Source organism: Rhamphochromis sp. 'chilingali' (genome assembly GCF_963969265.1).
Source record: "Rhamphochromis sp. 'chilingali' genome assembly, chromosome: 4".
In the NCBI taxonomy this organism is placed as follows: Eukaryota; Metazoa; Chordata; class Actinopteri; order Cichliformes; family Cichlidae; genus Rhamphochromis; species Rhamphochromis sp. 'chilingali'.
This window is the reverse complement of record NC_137948.1, coordinates 37,563,087-37,579,080: the sequence shown is the minus strand read 5'-3', so window position 1 is coordinate 37,579,080 and position 15,994 is coordinate 37,563,087. Positions and strand designations below refer to the sequence as shown.

The window sequence follows — 15,994 nt, the reverse complement described above, 5'->3', positions numbered from 1 at the left end:
CCGGCTCTTTTTAGAGAGCCGGCTCTTTCGGTTCGGCTCACTAAAAAGAGCCGGCTCTTTCGGCTCCGAACCGGCTCTTCAGGTTGTTATGTTGCTTTAATTAATTTATTATTAACAATAATATAAAATTATGCACAAAAGGAATTACTAACGTAAAAAAAAGTGGTTTTATTTGTATATGTTTATATATAAATATATGCGGTGGCCCCTAGAGACAAAACACGTACAAACTCCAAAACACATTTCTAGCATGAACTGAACTTCCAAAGCAGAGCTACTAGATCACTTAAATTACACAATTGAAAGCATGTGTGTATTGTTTGTGTATTTATACACAGGCACTCATATATATTCAAATAATTTAAAAAAAAAAGTTCATTTACCTGTTACTACCACACACCAAATCCGGTCGTTGGTACTTGCTGGCTTGTGTAGCCACGAGGTAACAAAAGCTCAACACTGCGCCCAGCATCCTGGAGCACTTCTGTTGTCTTTTGTACGTGTTTTGGAGTTTTTACGTGTTTTGGAGTTTGTACGTGTTTTTACGTGTTTTGGAGTTTGTACGTGCTTCAGAGTTCGTACGTGATTTGAAGTTTGTATGTGCTTTGTCTGTAGGGGCCACTGTAAATATACTTTTATTTTTTCACTCCACATAAAATGTAATAAATAAATCATATAATACAAAAATCAACTATTCACATTTCAACTTTTAACTATTTAAATTTTCAGCTTTTTCCTTTTACAAATTTAAAGTGAAAACAACACAAAACACTGCAAACCACAACACAATTAAATATAAATTATAATTTGAAAACAAAAAGAAGATGCATATTCTCTGTCATATGGACCTGCATGAATAAATTTTCTGACTCCTTTATCATCTGCAACCGAAAATAGTTGTGGATGATTACTATACCTTTCTAATGTGACGTTGTTGTCCCTGGCTCTCTTTCTCTTTCTCTCTCTCTCCCTCTGGCTCTGTTCCTGTGCTACTGAGTGTAACTACCGCCCCTCCCCCCTCTGCCCAGCGTAAAGCACAAGGCTCAGGTGCGAAGTGAAGCGGAAAAAAAGTGCGAGAGAGAGAGAGAGGGTGAGAGAAAGAAAAAAAAACCCACATGACGGCTCGCGATAAGGAGCCGGCTCGCGTCGTTCACGTCAAAGAGTCGGATCTAAGAGCCATTTCGTTCGCGAACGACCCATCACTAGAAGAGGAAGGAAACAACATGTCGATAGAAGACCCATTTTTCGTTGTGAAGGGGTGAGAAATGAAAACTAAATGAGACGTGAAAGCTCGCGTTGTTATAAACTAACTACAGCTTTTAGCGTGTTGAGTGTTAGTTACGCGGGGTTGTTGCTATTTTTCCCCTCAAAGCAAAGTTATATCAGAGAAGTTAGCCCAGCGGCTAGCTCTAGCTAGTTAGCATTAGTGCTACTGTAGCAGCTGCGCAGAGGGGCGCAGTGAGTTTGGTTTTTTTTTTTTATATAAGAGCGATGAACTCAGCACTCACTGAAATCCGTTTCTACCCACACCCCACTTGGCTGTCAGTGAAAACACGGGCCAGCTGTGGGACTGGCTGTGGTCAGGCACTTTAAAGTCGTTGCGAAGTTAGGAAGCATGGGAACTGGGGTTTGTTTTGGTTAACCGAGGGGCGTAGCTGCAGTGCTCAGTTCGGAAAACACCCCTGTACTTTAAATGATTAAAGGGCGAAGTCAACTGGCTATGATTTTCCGCGCTGATAATGTTCCTGTTGTGTGTTTTTGTTCAGGGAGGTGCAGAAGGCCCTGTCTCGAGCTCGGGGCCTGTTTGATAGATGGGAGGAGCTGTTGCAGGAGGGGACACGGGTGAGCCTCATGGGCTGACTCACGTGGTACAAACATGCTGCCAGGAATGGCACACAACTTTTCAGGGTCATCAGGTGTTCATTATAGTTTTAAATATTGTAACTGGAAATAATCCCGCGTTTATCGAGCTATCATGGCATCTAATTCACTGCTGTTTGTGTGAGGTTTATTTTCTCGTGTTTTTAATAGGATGTGTATACTGCCCAAAGTTTTGCAGGGCCTTAAGGTATCTTGGACACTTAAATATTTCATAGGAATTAAGGGGAACTGGTATGCACATGTCCAATTTTTTTTTCCATAAATGTTTGGACAAGTATTGCATTAAAATAACCTTTAAACCCCTGCCCCCCCACTTTATTTCTGCGGAATAAAATTATTACTCATTCTTATTGATTCGACTATGAAAATGTTTTCTCTGTTTTTGTTTTTTAAAGTTTTTTCGAAGTATTAGTTTTATTTGTTTGTTTTTTAGCATTTTAACCCCCCTGTTATGTTGCGGATCAGATTGACCCAGAACAGAAGAGATGTCACATGTCATCTGAATCACTTCAGAAAACAAAAAAAATCAAAATTATAAAAGAATAATAATAATGGAATGCATTTATATAGCACTTTTCGGGGCGTCAAAGTGCTTTACAATTCCACTATTCATTCACTCTCACATTCACACACTGGTGGAGGCAGCTACAGTTGTAGCCACAGCTGCCCTGGAGCAGACTGACAGAAGCGAGGCTGCCATATCGTGCCATCGGCCCCTCTGGCCAAAAAGAAAATTGTAAAAAGAAAATTGTAAAATAATCAATGCCAGTGTTTCTGACACCTTTGGATGAGTAAATTTGCCCCGGGTCTGTTTGTTTCAGGTGAGTCGAGATGAACTAGACTGGAGCGCCAACGAACTGAGAAACTGTCTGAGGGCCATAGACTGGGACCTAGAGGACCTCAGTGAAACCATCAGTATCCTTGAAGCATGAACAAATGGCTTCCTAATGCCCCACAATGGCACTGTCATCATATGATGAGCAGTATTTTTAAAACAAACAGGTTCTTTGTGCACACTGTCTTCCTGTTTTCGTCCTGTTTAATCAGATTGGTCTCCTAAACTGGAACTATTTTAGTTACATAATAATTTACCATAGAAGTATTTGAAAAGTCGCTGTCAGCACTCAGGAACATATCAGGAAACACTGCTGATGGAAAAGAAGAGAAGGCAAGCTTTTATTAAATGCCTGAACTTCTTGTGGGGTTTTTGTCATCACTGATGGAGACGGATTAATAAGTGTGAAATGAATCCAGGGAGTCAAGAGGTTGTCAGAATACCTGAAATTTAATGCAATACCTGGTCAGCACCATAACACAAGTCCTTCTAGAAGCAGGTGTAATTGCACAGCAGTCATACCAAAACTGTCTCTAGACAGTGGTCACCTGAACATTCATGTATGAATCAGCCGCCACATCTGATTTTGGTGCTATCTTTGCATTTGTGAAATTCTCCACAAGGTTTGCGTTAAGTACCATGTATCACTCTTGTAAGAGATGTAGCACTGATTGAGCCATTTTGTTGGTGGGTCCTTGACTGGTTCAGGCATCGTGGAGTCAAATCCAGGGAAGTTCAGACTGGGTGATAATGAACTTCAGGAGAGGAAAGATTTTGTGGAGCGAACCAGGAAGTCTGTCCAGGTAACTTCAACCTGAATTCATTTTTTTCCTGTTTCCACACTCTTGTATATTCAGACATCAAGTCCTGTGGTATTTTTTTTGTTGTTGTGTGCTCAATAAACATTTGTGAATGACATGAATAAAACATTGCAGATGACAAATTGTAGATGAAACAACATAGTTGTCCTCTTCTTAATTTATAGCAGAGCTATTTGATACGGTTGCTTTAAGTCTCAAAGGTGTACCTGATAAAGTGATATCTGCTTAAACATGATGATCTGGAGTTTTGTCAAAAGTCTCTCTGTATTTACCCTTGAATACAAAACATTTATTATCCAGCATGTTACACTGCTCACAAAAATGAAAGGAACACTTTAATCAGAGCACAGCATCAAGTCATTTAAACTTGTGGGATATTGATCTGGTCAGTTAAGTAGCAGCGGGGTTGTTAATCAGTTTCAGCTGCTTTGATGTTCATGAAGTTAACAACAGCTGCACTAGAGGGGCAACAATGAGACAACCCCCAAAACAGGACTGGAGGTGGAGGACGCTGAGATTTTTTAACGGTCAGTGTCATTACTGGAAGTATGAGGTGAGCCTGGACACTGCAGAGGTTGCACAGATAGTCCAGCTCATCCAGGGTGGTACATTAATATGAGCCATTGCCAGATGTTCTGCTGTCTCCCAGCACAGTTTGACGAACATGGTGGAGACGTGGTGTCCAGGAAACAGGCAGTTACTCTAGGAGAGTTGGACAGGAATGTAGAAGGTCCGTAACACATTAGCAGAACCAATATCTGCTCCTTTGTGAAAGGGGGGACAGGACTATCACTGCCAGAGCTTCCAATGACCTCCAACAGGCTACTGGTGTGAATATCTCTGACCAAACAATCATGAGGGTGGCCTGGTGCAGGATGTGGTCTAGTGGGTCCTGTGCTCTCTGCCCAGCACTGTGGAGCCTGATTGGCATTTGCCTTAAAAGACCAGAACTGGCAACTCCACCACTGGCACCCTGTGCGTTTCACCCTGAGTACACGTGACAGACGTGAAAGAGTCTGGAGAAGCCAAGGAGAACATTACGCTGCCTGTAACGTCGTTCCGCATGATCTGTTTGCTGGTGGGTTAGTGATGGTTTGTCAGAACGTCTTTGAATTCAGCCCTTTGAAGGTTGATAATTTTTATTTCCATCAAACGATGGGGCGTCCTTTCATTCCTAACATGATACCCAGTATCAGTATAACCCCACATCCAGCAAGTTTTTTCTTGTTGAGATCTGATGTGTTTTAAATGTTCCTTTAATTTTTTTGAGCAATGTACTTCACTGTCCAAATTTTTGTAATTTCAGAGTTATTGTTCACTCTTGCCTAAACATAAAGCCCTTATCTAAATGAAAATGAGAAACTAGATTTACCAGTATTTTCTTTGCTTTGATGACTCATAAGTTGTGCTCTAATCTTCTGCAACATATTTACACACAAACACAGTATGACTAACAAACACTTATTATTTTGAACACACTGAGTAATCATTCAGTGGGGTTTTCCAAAAACTCCTTGGCGTCAGGTGATCTAGGCCTTATCTCATAAATGGTTCAGAAGTCGTAGTACTCCCAGATCCATCAGAAGCCTTTTTCAAAAGAATATTTTTCATCTAGTATTATAATAATAATTAAAAACAAGCTATTCTTATTTGATTTTAATTAACAAGCTTTAGCTTATACCTACGCTGAGGGTATAATGTTTTATTTTGAAATCGGTTTCCAGTAGCTACAAGTGTTCTTGATGGAGCGCAGACAGCTGCTTCCCTGGAAGGCCTCCGCTGTGTCTTTGCAGCTCCAGTGTTACCAATAAAGTAGAGGCAAAGTCAAACATTAGTCAAAGCAGCAGCTCCCAAAGCCGAGCAACACTTATTTATTCATTTTCCCTGTTTCTATTGTAACCACATACACAGTTTATTTCTACCTGTCGACATATTTAACCGCGCTGCAGCTGTTGAGCTCCTGACTTTTAATGAATTTAAATCAGTGTCCAAGCTGTAGGCACAATGGAAAAGATGAGTCAGTTTTTATTACGACTTAACGGCAAAGGTGGCATTCTTAAAATAGGCCTGGAGAACTGAGTCACCGGAGCCAAACAGAAGAGCTCCGCTGTGAAGGAACAAAAGACTTTCTGACATTTTGATTTGCCTGACAGCGATTCTGGAGCAGCACAGAAAATCTCATTAATGAACATGTCTGCACTGAGGCAGCTTTTAAAAGGATTTTTCTGCTGCTATTGGGACAAATTGTGAAATGAGAGGTGTAATTATTTGTGTTTTGCTTTTTGTGTGTGTGTCTGTATAGGACATGAAGGATCAGTTGTCCAGCCCTTCTGCTGTGGCTCAGGCAGAGAAGAAGAACAGACAGGTTGGTGAAGATGTAAACATAAAACAAAACACACACACTGTGTACACATAACATATATATATTAGGGGTGCAACGATACACAAAATTCACGGTTCGGTTCGATACTTTGGTGTCACGGTTCGATATTTTTTCGATACAAAAAAAATGTTCATGCCTTTTTAATTTGTCATTTATTAAAATTATAAATATATATTTTAACTCAAAAGTACAGTTTTTAAATTTAACCCTAACCCTTGTGCGTGTTTTTTATTTTGACAGCGAATTTGCACCTGCGGACCACTTATGTGCAGCCCTGGTTAATTAGCTCGTCATATTGCAGCCACAGAAATTCTTTTGTCCATGAAACCATAAAGCTGTACTTTCTTTTTGCCTTATAGTCTGATTTGTCATAACTTCTCCGTTTTGTGGTAAGCTTTTCTTTGGCTGTCACTTCTTCACCCTGACCTGTCTTATTTGGCTCAGCAGAACTAAAATATATATATCCTGCTGCTTTTACACACGCACTCACATAAGCTCAGCGATTCTCTGCGCGATCAACCTCTCACATGTTTAAGCTTGCTGCGGGAGATTTCACTTGTCATGTTTGCATAGTAAGCTAACGATTAATAAGACGATGTCAGAGGAATTGGTGCACAAATTATCATCACTCACCAATCAGTGCTGTCGCTCTCTATACACAGTTCGCGCGATTGCAAAGTGAAAGCAAAAAACAAGCGCAAATTCAAACGCGATTTCAATATGTCACATATTGACAGTGGCTCACCGATGCCAATGACATAATTACCCAGCTACATTTCTGAAAGAATGCAAAAGCATTGACATATATTTTTCCTCCCTACAATAGCCCGACGGGCAGGGCAGAGATAGATTTTGGTAGCCCGACTGAAAAAATCGCTAGCTCCAGGACGTCGGGCTAGCGATATTGCGAGCCCTGTATCTGATTGAGGAATGACTCATCTTTGGAAAAGAGAGTTTATTACAGAGAAATGTCTCTTTCCAAAATAAAAGCTATACTATCCGCTTCTTCTGGGCTATATTCTCAGCAGCATAAGGAGACTCGTGTGCTAACAGCTGTCTAAATGACTCGGCTAAAGTTAGTAGCATGCTTGTTGTTTTGGTCTTTGCACTAGGATGATGTCGGCGTAAATGTGCAGTCATATTCGTTGTGTTCCCACTAGTGCTTTCAGGTTAATCTCGTTGAAATGACCTTAACGCCACAACACGGCAAATCTCCGTTAACGAGCTACCGCCGATCGCCCCGTGCGTGGGGCTAGACGGCCAACACGTTAACGAGCTAACTGCGCTAACACACTAGTTCCCACCCATGTAATTGAGCATTGCATGGCACATCCAACATACTGTTTTACTTTAGTCCATGACTCGCTTACCTTCAGGGTCATACATCACATGAAAACCAAAATAATTCCAAACGCCAGATCTGAATGAGGGTGGGGGAGGTCCATGTTGCAAGGGGAGCTTAACTTCTGTCTTGCTAGCTTGCCCTGCGCTCTTCCTTCTGACTATGCTGTCTGTGTTGAGCGCTCAGTGGATCTGCGCTCGACAGTGCAGCCTAGGCGGAGTAGTCGAACGCAGATTCACTGAGCGCTCAACACAGACAGCATCGTCAGAAGGAAAGTTGATAAAATAAATTACAAATTTTGTATTGTTCGATACATATGCGTACCGAACCGAAAGCACTGTATCGAACGGTTCAATATCGATACGAATATCGTTGCACCCCTAATATATATATATCCACACTACTGGGTAAAATGCAATTTGAGGTACAGGGTCTGAATTGTGGAACTCCAAATTAGCGTACTTCTACATCTACACCATCTGTTTTCACCTGTCGTGCACAGGACCAGGTAAAAATCTGCTCCTGTAATCTGAGCTACACTTCCCTAGAAATATGACTAAGCTATTGTGATTGTCTGAATCCTACATTGCATTTCCGTTTACTTTCTCACCTCAGTTTTTACCCCTCAGCCGTAAAAGGCTGATGGGGTATTGTCACCCGCTGGGTGAGCAGGTGCTTGGCCCGAACTCCCAGGTTTGAGAATACAATAACTCGAGAATGAGGTGATGTAGGATTTTGAACTTCATGTCATAGGTGCAGCTACTAAAGATCTCAGATGAGTTTAAATCTCAGTGACCTGGACCTCAAGGTCTAAGGTCAACTTCTCCAAAAAATCTTTCGAACACACAAAATAAATTGTGAAAAATCTCACCTAGGATTTTTAAATTGATTTCATAGCTGTATTTACTAAAAGTTTGCACAATTTGTCTTTTTGGTAACATAAGACTGAAGTTTGTTACACTGATGTAAGGCGTCTGCTCTCTCAGTGTGTAAAAATGTTTTTTTCATTTTTCTGCTTCCTTCTTCTGGTCCTGCTGTTTTTTTTCTTACTGTTTTTCTTTCTACTCTATTAGTTTCTTAAACTTTGAAAACAGGATGAACAGGCACACACAGGAAACAAAATTTGCCAGTGTCCAAATATCACAAATGTGCTGGTTTTACATGTGTGCTAATTCTTTGAAGAAAGTAAGAAGGTTTCTATGAACCTGGTAGTAAATGAAGTCCACTGCTAACTTTGGCTGCTGGAGCTTCATATTTTCAATAACCTTGTTTTATGAGAGAGAGGACCCTTCACTTCAGTTTATTATGTTCTTAATGCCCATTCATTCATCACGAGCCGCACCTTACATAACTCACAAACGAGCCTCGCTGTAGTTCACGTGGACACCGTTATCATGGAGGATTTCTTGTTTTTGTTCTATTGATGATAAGGCACGAGCTATATTAATGGAGCACAATGCTACTGCAAAAGTTGCTCTACATTAGCTGAGAAATCCTGACAGACAGATCAGTTTCCATCTGCCACAGAAAATGAATAACTGCACCATCTTGTGTTTTGAAAAGCTGTCAAACTCCTATTATTCCAACAATAATTCTCCTCTGGAAACTCCTACAGCACACAGACACACAAACATACACGTACACTCCCAATTTTCTGCAAAGGCTGAGTCTCGTGTCTGTGTTTGTCCAGGCTCTGCTGACTTCATCGGGCCAGGACAGGTCAACAGGATTGGAGGCTCATCTGGTGTCTGCAAACTCCAGATACATCCAGGAGCAGCAGGAGCAACAGCAGGTAAGAGACCAGCTGAAACTGAACAGATGTAGAGCCAAAAAAGAGGAAAGCAAAAGCCTCAGATGGGGGAAGCATGAGAAGAAATGAGAAGAAAAAAGGGAAGGGACTAAAGGAGATATTGTTGTGTGACAAATGATTACATGTAAAACGAGGATTCATGAAAAGTCCCATCGGAATATTTTGTTTGTTTGTCATGTGATAGATGACAGGAAAGCTTTAATCAAAGGATCACACAGAAGGAGTGAAAGATAAGCTCGTCAGTGAAGGATTGCTGCTGCAGCGTAGCAGTGAGGTGAAGGAGACGTGCTGCAAAGTATCACACTGTGAGTGAAGTGAAAGACAGTATGAGCTGTGGGTTTCTACTTCCTGCGGTGTGCGCTGATATTGGTGATGAAAGTGTGTGATCACACATCCTGTGTCAAGTTGTGGTATTTAGTAAGAAATAGTGTTTCTTCATGTCTTTTTTTTTTAATGAAAGAAAAGTTTGACCTTTTGTTTCATTACCTCAGCAAGGATGTGGTCTCCTCTGCGTTGACATCACTGCGGGGGGTTTGTAGCAGTGTATGATTTGATTCAATGAAATGATTTAGTGGAACTTTTTTTTTCTTTAAACGGTTAGTGTAGAGATTCTGAAAAGAAGCACCCTCGATACAAACTGTTCACTGAGACACAAAAAACATATTTGTTTTTTAAAGGTTCAGATTTACCAAGCAGGGAAATAGAATTTCAATAATTCCCAATACTGTAATTCTGTACCAAGAGTGGGTCAGAAGCAGTGAGTGACTGAGGCTGAACCAGTGTGTGTGTGTTGGTTTTAAACTGGTATTTCTGTATGGAAACAGCAATGACATCCAGACCAAAGAGAGGCAGCGGAAAAGAATCAGTCAGTTCTGACACAAGAGTGAATCTTTGGGGGGGGGCTGCATCTTGGAGGTTGGGGCAGTTGTTCTCTCAATGAGAGCTCATATGTCCAAAGACATTCATTTAAATGTGGTATAGAACGGAAAATACAATACACGAAAGAAAAAAATAGTAATGATTTGTGATGTTTCAGAGCTCTGTGTTCTCGCTGCGGGTGGAAAACGTGCAAATGGAGGTTCTTCTTTCTCTCTGCAATTTTCATTCCTCAGAAATGTGATTTAAAAGAGAGCAAACTATAAAAAGTAACTAAACTTTACCGGGAACACATTCACGGCCTGTATGTCTTTCTTGTGTCCCCACAAGTGTTGGCGTCTACATCTAAGGGTGAAGATCTTTAGGCTAGGATTAGGTTCAGGTTAGTTGAAGGATTATGGAAAACCTTCAGTAAAGAGATGTAAGTCTGTCCTTTGAAGTGATGGGTGCGTGTATGTGTGTGTGTAGTTGATCATGCAGGAGCAGGATGAGCAGCTGGAGTTGGTGTCGGGCAGTATCAGAGTCCTCAAAGACATGTCTGGACGGATCGGAGACGAGCTCGATGAGCAGGCCGTGTGAGTACACATGCACACCTTTGAGAGCTTTTCCTCAGTTGGCTGAGAAAACACAATAACACATAAAGGTGTGTCCCAGTCATCATATGCTCTTTTTTTTAGATGCCTATAAAAAATGTCACATGTGTGACCGCTGAGTTAGGACTGAATACTGAATGCATTCGTAGCCCCACAGTGTTTACATCCATGTTAAGCAGCACTTCAGGATTGTGGGTTTTGAACACACACACACAAACACCTGACAGTCTAAACCAGGTTCAGGTTTTTGTTTGATGTACTTGATCTAAATCCTGACTGGATTACAGGCTCGGGTGTGTCCAACATCACCGAAAAGCACCTCTTCCACTAAACTTTTTACAGCTTTGTCCATTTATATAATAATGTCCTCAAAAGCCTGCTGTAACTCGCTGTAATGAATCCAAATGTTTAAAACAAATCGCCAAAATTTGTTGAAACTACAAATGTCTTGAGCCGCAGTCCAGTTTGATCAAGACCAAGGTCAAATCTTTTGGTCTTGATCTTTCTCAAAAGCCTGTCGTTTTGCCTCAAATTAAGATGATATGCCTTTTAATCGCAAAGGCAACTTTTCATTGATCCTCTTATAATCTCGTCCACATCCCTGCAACAGCCAGGCCTTTGTGAGGTCACAATGTGCAGATGCTGATGTTAAAGTTCTCGCGGTATCGCTCGTTTTGTTTTTAGGATGTTGGGGGATTTTGGAGATGAGATGGACCAGACATCGTCCCGCATGGACTCTGTGCTGAAGAAGCTGGAGAAAGTGTCTCACATGACCAGCAGTGAGTTTACACACAAGCAGTTATATTTTCTACATTCACAGAAAATTTACCTTCAATTAATTTAGTTAAAGTGACACTGCCTGATTTATGAATTAAATCAGTCAGTGCGGGCTGTGAGAAGTGCATTTTAACTGTGACTCTGTAGACCCTGAAACATTGCTCTCAAAGTTTAGCCTATCTGCTAGTTCCAGTTTCTGCAATGCTGTTTAGCGTTGAGTGTTTCTCATTCATTTCATCTCCCCTGTTCTGTCTGTTATAGCAGACAAAACTGTGAGGAACACAGCTTGTGTCAAAAAGAGTGACAGCAACCACAGCAGTGTGTAAAAACAGAAATGAAATGAAGAAACAGGAAAGGGAAGCGCTAAAAGGCCAAAACATTTCCTGTGTGACCCTCAGTATTATGCTGGGTACTTGAATCAGCTCTCAATCATCAGTCGTAGCCCAATCAGACACAAAGCTAGTTGGAAAAAGAAAATAAGCTTGACAAAAACTTGAGTTCCTTCCAAAAAAGAGCGGTGTGTTTACTGTAATATTTTATGCTGCCTAAGGTCGTTTTAAGCTCTGCGACACTGTAGCGCAATGATGTCCTGTGCTGTGTCCATCAGGTCGGAGACAGTGGTGTGCCATCGGTGTCCTGGTCGCCATCCTAATCGTGGTCCTCATCCTCTTCTTTGCACTCTGACATAAGCAGTCTATGACCTCTCGACCCCGTTCACAGACTCCTCCCTGTCTGGATGGCTGGACGGTTACAGAGCCCCTCCCATCACTCCCTTTCTTTGTGCTGAGGGGAAGCTGGTGATCTGCAGGCTATAGTGAGGATGGGTCCTCCACTCCACTTCAGCCATTCTAGTGGAGAGGGTGCTGCTGGTCTCTCAGCAGCACAGTTTAGCACGGGGAGGGGGGGGACCCTGGTGGTATTATGTCTTTTATTTTGATGCATTTTGGTTATCATTGGAGTTAGAGGGACTCGGGGAGGACCGCTCCTGTTGGGTTAAAATCACAAACCTGCTAAAGTTCGCTTCGTTTTAAGCCAACAGCAGTAGCATGGGGGAGGATTTTCAGTGTTGCCTTAAATCTATTTTTATACCATGTTGAAATGTGCAGTTTGTTTGTGTGCCTAGATGTAAATCATGCTGGGAGCTTACTCCTTGCTAGCAGTAATCAGCATCGGGCAGGTGTGCAGGTTTTCCCTCCACTGATGAAGAGTTTAGTAAAAAGTGCTGCTGAGCTGTGTGTGTGTGTGTGGGGGGGGATCTTATGGATCCTGGTTTTGCCTGTCAGATTCATTCCGAGTCTCTTTTACTCAGCAGACATAAATGATTCATTTCCTGCTCTGATAGTGATCTGCCACAGAGAGGCAAAGGCCACCTTCCTTCGCACCCCCGCAGACATTTGAGCACACGATTGGCTAAGGCTTTGTTACCCTCACTGGTTGAAGAGAGAAAACCTTGGCTTCAAGCGAATGGCTCTGCCTCTCTTTTTTTTATTGAAAAGCTTCAGCTAATGAGCAGAGGAATAGTTGCTGGGCAGGATGTCCCCACACAGCCTAGATTTAGGCTTAGAGCTCCCTCTGCTGGAGCCTGAGGCTCATTTCTATTCTTTTGTGTCACGTCAGGCAGTACTACCCACACTGAGGTGTGTTGCAGCACTGTGTAAATGCTTTGACTTGCTTTTTGTGTGTAAATGGAAATTATTCTTGTACAAAGCATCTGATTTTTAATCCTGTGTGATCCAGATATCTTCACTCAAGCTTTAATCACCCAGTTAGAGAAAATGAACTCTTTGTTTTGTAGGTCAGAGGTCAGGTGCCTTTGCCTGTTGCAGGAGTGGGTAAGGCTGAAAGCACCTTTACTGCCAGAGCTTTGTGTAAGTTAATGTGAGCTCTTGTCCCAGCTTCAGAAGGGCAAGTAGCTCAAAAACCGGGAAACGTGTCAGTCTGAAACAACACGGAGGCGCATGAATGTAAAGGCACATGAAGGGTTTTGAACAGAGAGCTTCCTTTTACTGTTTCACTTAAACCTGGGAATTGTTTTTACATGATTATAATGTAACGGCACATCAGACAGGTGCTTGACAGGTTTCATGTAGTGATGGTGCTGAATTGATTGCAAAGCTGATTGTGCAATTACAGCACTGGTCATTGTTAACTAATCTGATCTGTGCAAATTGAAGTATTAGATGATCACTCCCACCGATCCTGGTTTTTAAAGCTGGGTTAGATGATATGGTTTTGGTTCATTACTCCAAAATAACTGTACAGCGTATTATAACTTGCAGGTAGTCAGAGAAGAGACTGGACCCGTGCACGTCCTGTAGTTGTGTTTTGTGCCATCAGGACACACGGGGGTAAGGAAGTGGGGAAAGGGACAGGAGGAATGAAATCTGTGTGGAAGTGGAATGTGGTGGACTTCTGTGAGATTACTGGATTTAAGCAGGGGACTTGGAAGAAAAGGGTGTGAGTCCTGTGGGAAGCCTCAACTCAATGTTGTCTTGTTTTTAACCCAAATGAAGCGCACACACCCGTGTGCCTCTCGTGGGAGGGGCTTTTGCCCAATGCAGCTTTAATGGTACTAGCAGTAGATTATTTCAGATTATAATAACTGCAGTTAACATCAGTGCTGAACTCCATCTAGCACACATTTACACTAATCAGCCACAATATGAGGACCCCCTCCCTAATATCACATAGACCCCCTTGTGCTGTCAAATCAGCTCTGATTCATCGTGGCATGGACAACGGGAGTCTGGGGGATTAGGATCTGGGGAGATTGAGCTTTTTGTTGCCCTCTCAGAGTATCAAAAGGTGGATGGCACGAGTTAAAATATCAGCCACACGAGCAGCATGGCTAAAGGTTTAAACACGATTACGTCAGTGGTTTTTACTAACCTTTGGTTCAAAACTGCTAATGAAAGTAAATATTCAAAGTGCCAAAGGTCACATTTGTATTTATTCTGTGTGAATGACCAGCTATTACAACGAGTATGTTTTGGATTTTTGGATGTAAATGTGTAAAATACAGTACTGGTAGCCATCGTGTCCTCTTTTTCACACATGATGTTTGAGTATGTCATTGTGTTTTTACTGCCTCTGCTAAAAAGAAAAAAAGGGCAACATTGGTGACAAAGTGTAAACTTTTCCTGTCATATACACTATATACCGTATGAAGAACAAGTGAAGGGAAAAAGCAAACTGCATAAAGTGAATCACACAATTGTTCTGTTACTGGCATCCAGAGATTTTTTTTAAAATTGCTGATTGTGGTTATAAGTTTCATTAAACTTGAAATGACCGAATAACGTCCTGAGTGTTTATCTTCTTTGAGGTGCTCGCTCGGCGTCTCGGCTGTGTGTCTCGAGGATGGCAGTTTGGCTTCCCTCTTGTGATTTGTTCCTCTGATAAAAGCTTTCACTGGATTGCAGATGTTTGAGTTTTAATTGAGAAGCACTTTGCAAAATGGAAACATCCCTGCGTGTTATTCTGAGAGCCACACGGCAATCATTATGTAAAATTACATTTACTTTAACTGCGAGGAGCGCGCTGCTACTCCCCGGAGGCTCTGTGAACTGCACACATCTCTTAAAATAACCAGACGGCAGTCGGGAGACCGACACGTTCGTGCGTGTTTCAGACATCCTGTGAAACTGGGAGAGGAGCTGATGGGTTTTATTAGTCAAGCCGAAGCTGCTCAAACTGAGCACATTTTTCTGTGACAAATGCTAAGCCACCTTTCAAGATGGTGTTATTTATCAATTGGGAGAACTTACATTTAAAAAAAAAAAAACACACAGGAAATGGGACACTTCAATGTTAGGGAGAAAAATATTGTGCCTGTTCTTTCCACTGTAAGAAGTGCATGTCCATCTCATGTGTATAAGTGCAGCTCCAGATGCTTTTCCACCAGCCTGCAATATTAAACATACAATAGCACTTGCTATTTATCATTGCATTTCCATGACAACGAGTAATAAAAAGCATTGCCCCTCATATTTGTGTATTTCGGGGGGTGCAGCTGCTTACCTGTGCACACAAAGGCCTCCTCCCACTTCAGATGCATCCTGGGGCAGTTGCTGCTCAGATTGTTTATTTGAATTCATGTTTATTTTCAAAAGGCTGCCTAAACTTGGCTAAGAAATAAGGAGGAAAAGCCCTATGTTCATAAAATGTGTGCAAACAACTGAATTTTGTTGGAGAATAAGGTGTGGAGCATTTCTGTGGCGTAATGAGTTTAGTTTAGGGTTTATTTAAGACGTGTGGTAATAAAGTTGACCCCTTGGACTGCGTTCAAACCTCCACCCCGCAACTTGAATTTCATTTTCAGACGAGTACAGCGAAGGCCAGAAAACTTATGTCTGTCCAGTGTGCTCCATGCCTGCTCAACTAAATGCAGCTAAAGCGAATTGCATCGACTCTTCCCCTTCAGAGGCCTCACAGTGTTACACAACACCTCTGTGACAGTTTTAATTTAGCCACTGGACAAGTGTGTGGATCTGCTGAGGAGGCTGTGTTCTCTGAAGAAAGAAGTGGTTTGCACATCTGTGGGCACACATCACACATCAAAGAGTGCAGATAAACTCAGTTATTTTTCCTCCTCCCTCAGTTGACCACAGGGGGGCGCCATAGGCAGTCACATGATTGTGTGTTTTATTTGCCCGCTGCTTAAAAGTTCAGTGTAA

At 41.9% G+C, this 15,994-nt stretch overlaps 1 protein-coding gene across 3 annotated transcripts; it reads left to right on the top strand.

Annotated features, from left to right (window-relative positions):
- Window positions 1–1,088: 1,088 nt before the first annotated feature.
- stx10 (syntaxin 10) lies at window positions 1,089–14,629 on the top strand. 3 transcript variants are annotated; one of them, XM_080881354.1, is made up of 9 exons: window positions 1,089–1,258; window positions 1,767–1,842; window positions 2,703–2,796; window positions 3,425–3,519; window positions 5,840–5,902; window positions 8,953–9,054; window positions 10,417–10,523; window positions 11,226–11,320; window positions 11,926–14,629. In XM_080881354.1, the coding sequence occupies exons 1-9, from the start codon at window positions 1,116–1,118 to the stop codon at window positions 12,000–12,002; spliced, it is 852 nt and encodes a 283-aa protein (XP_080737480.1). In that variant the 5' UTR covers window positions 1,089–1,115; the 3' UTR covers window positions 12,003–14,629. The 3 variants fall into 3 exon arrangements, with proteins under 3 accessions (XP_080737480.1, XP_080737481.1, XP_080737482.1); XM_080881355.1 differs by having other exon boundaries at window positions 1,145–1,258; window positions 1,767–1,916; XM_080881356.1 differs by having other exon boundaries at window positions 1,147–1,258; window positions 1,767–1,868.
- Window positions 14,630–15,994: the final 1,365 nt, after the last annotated feature.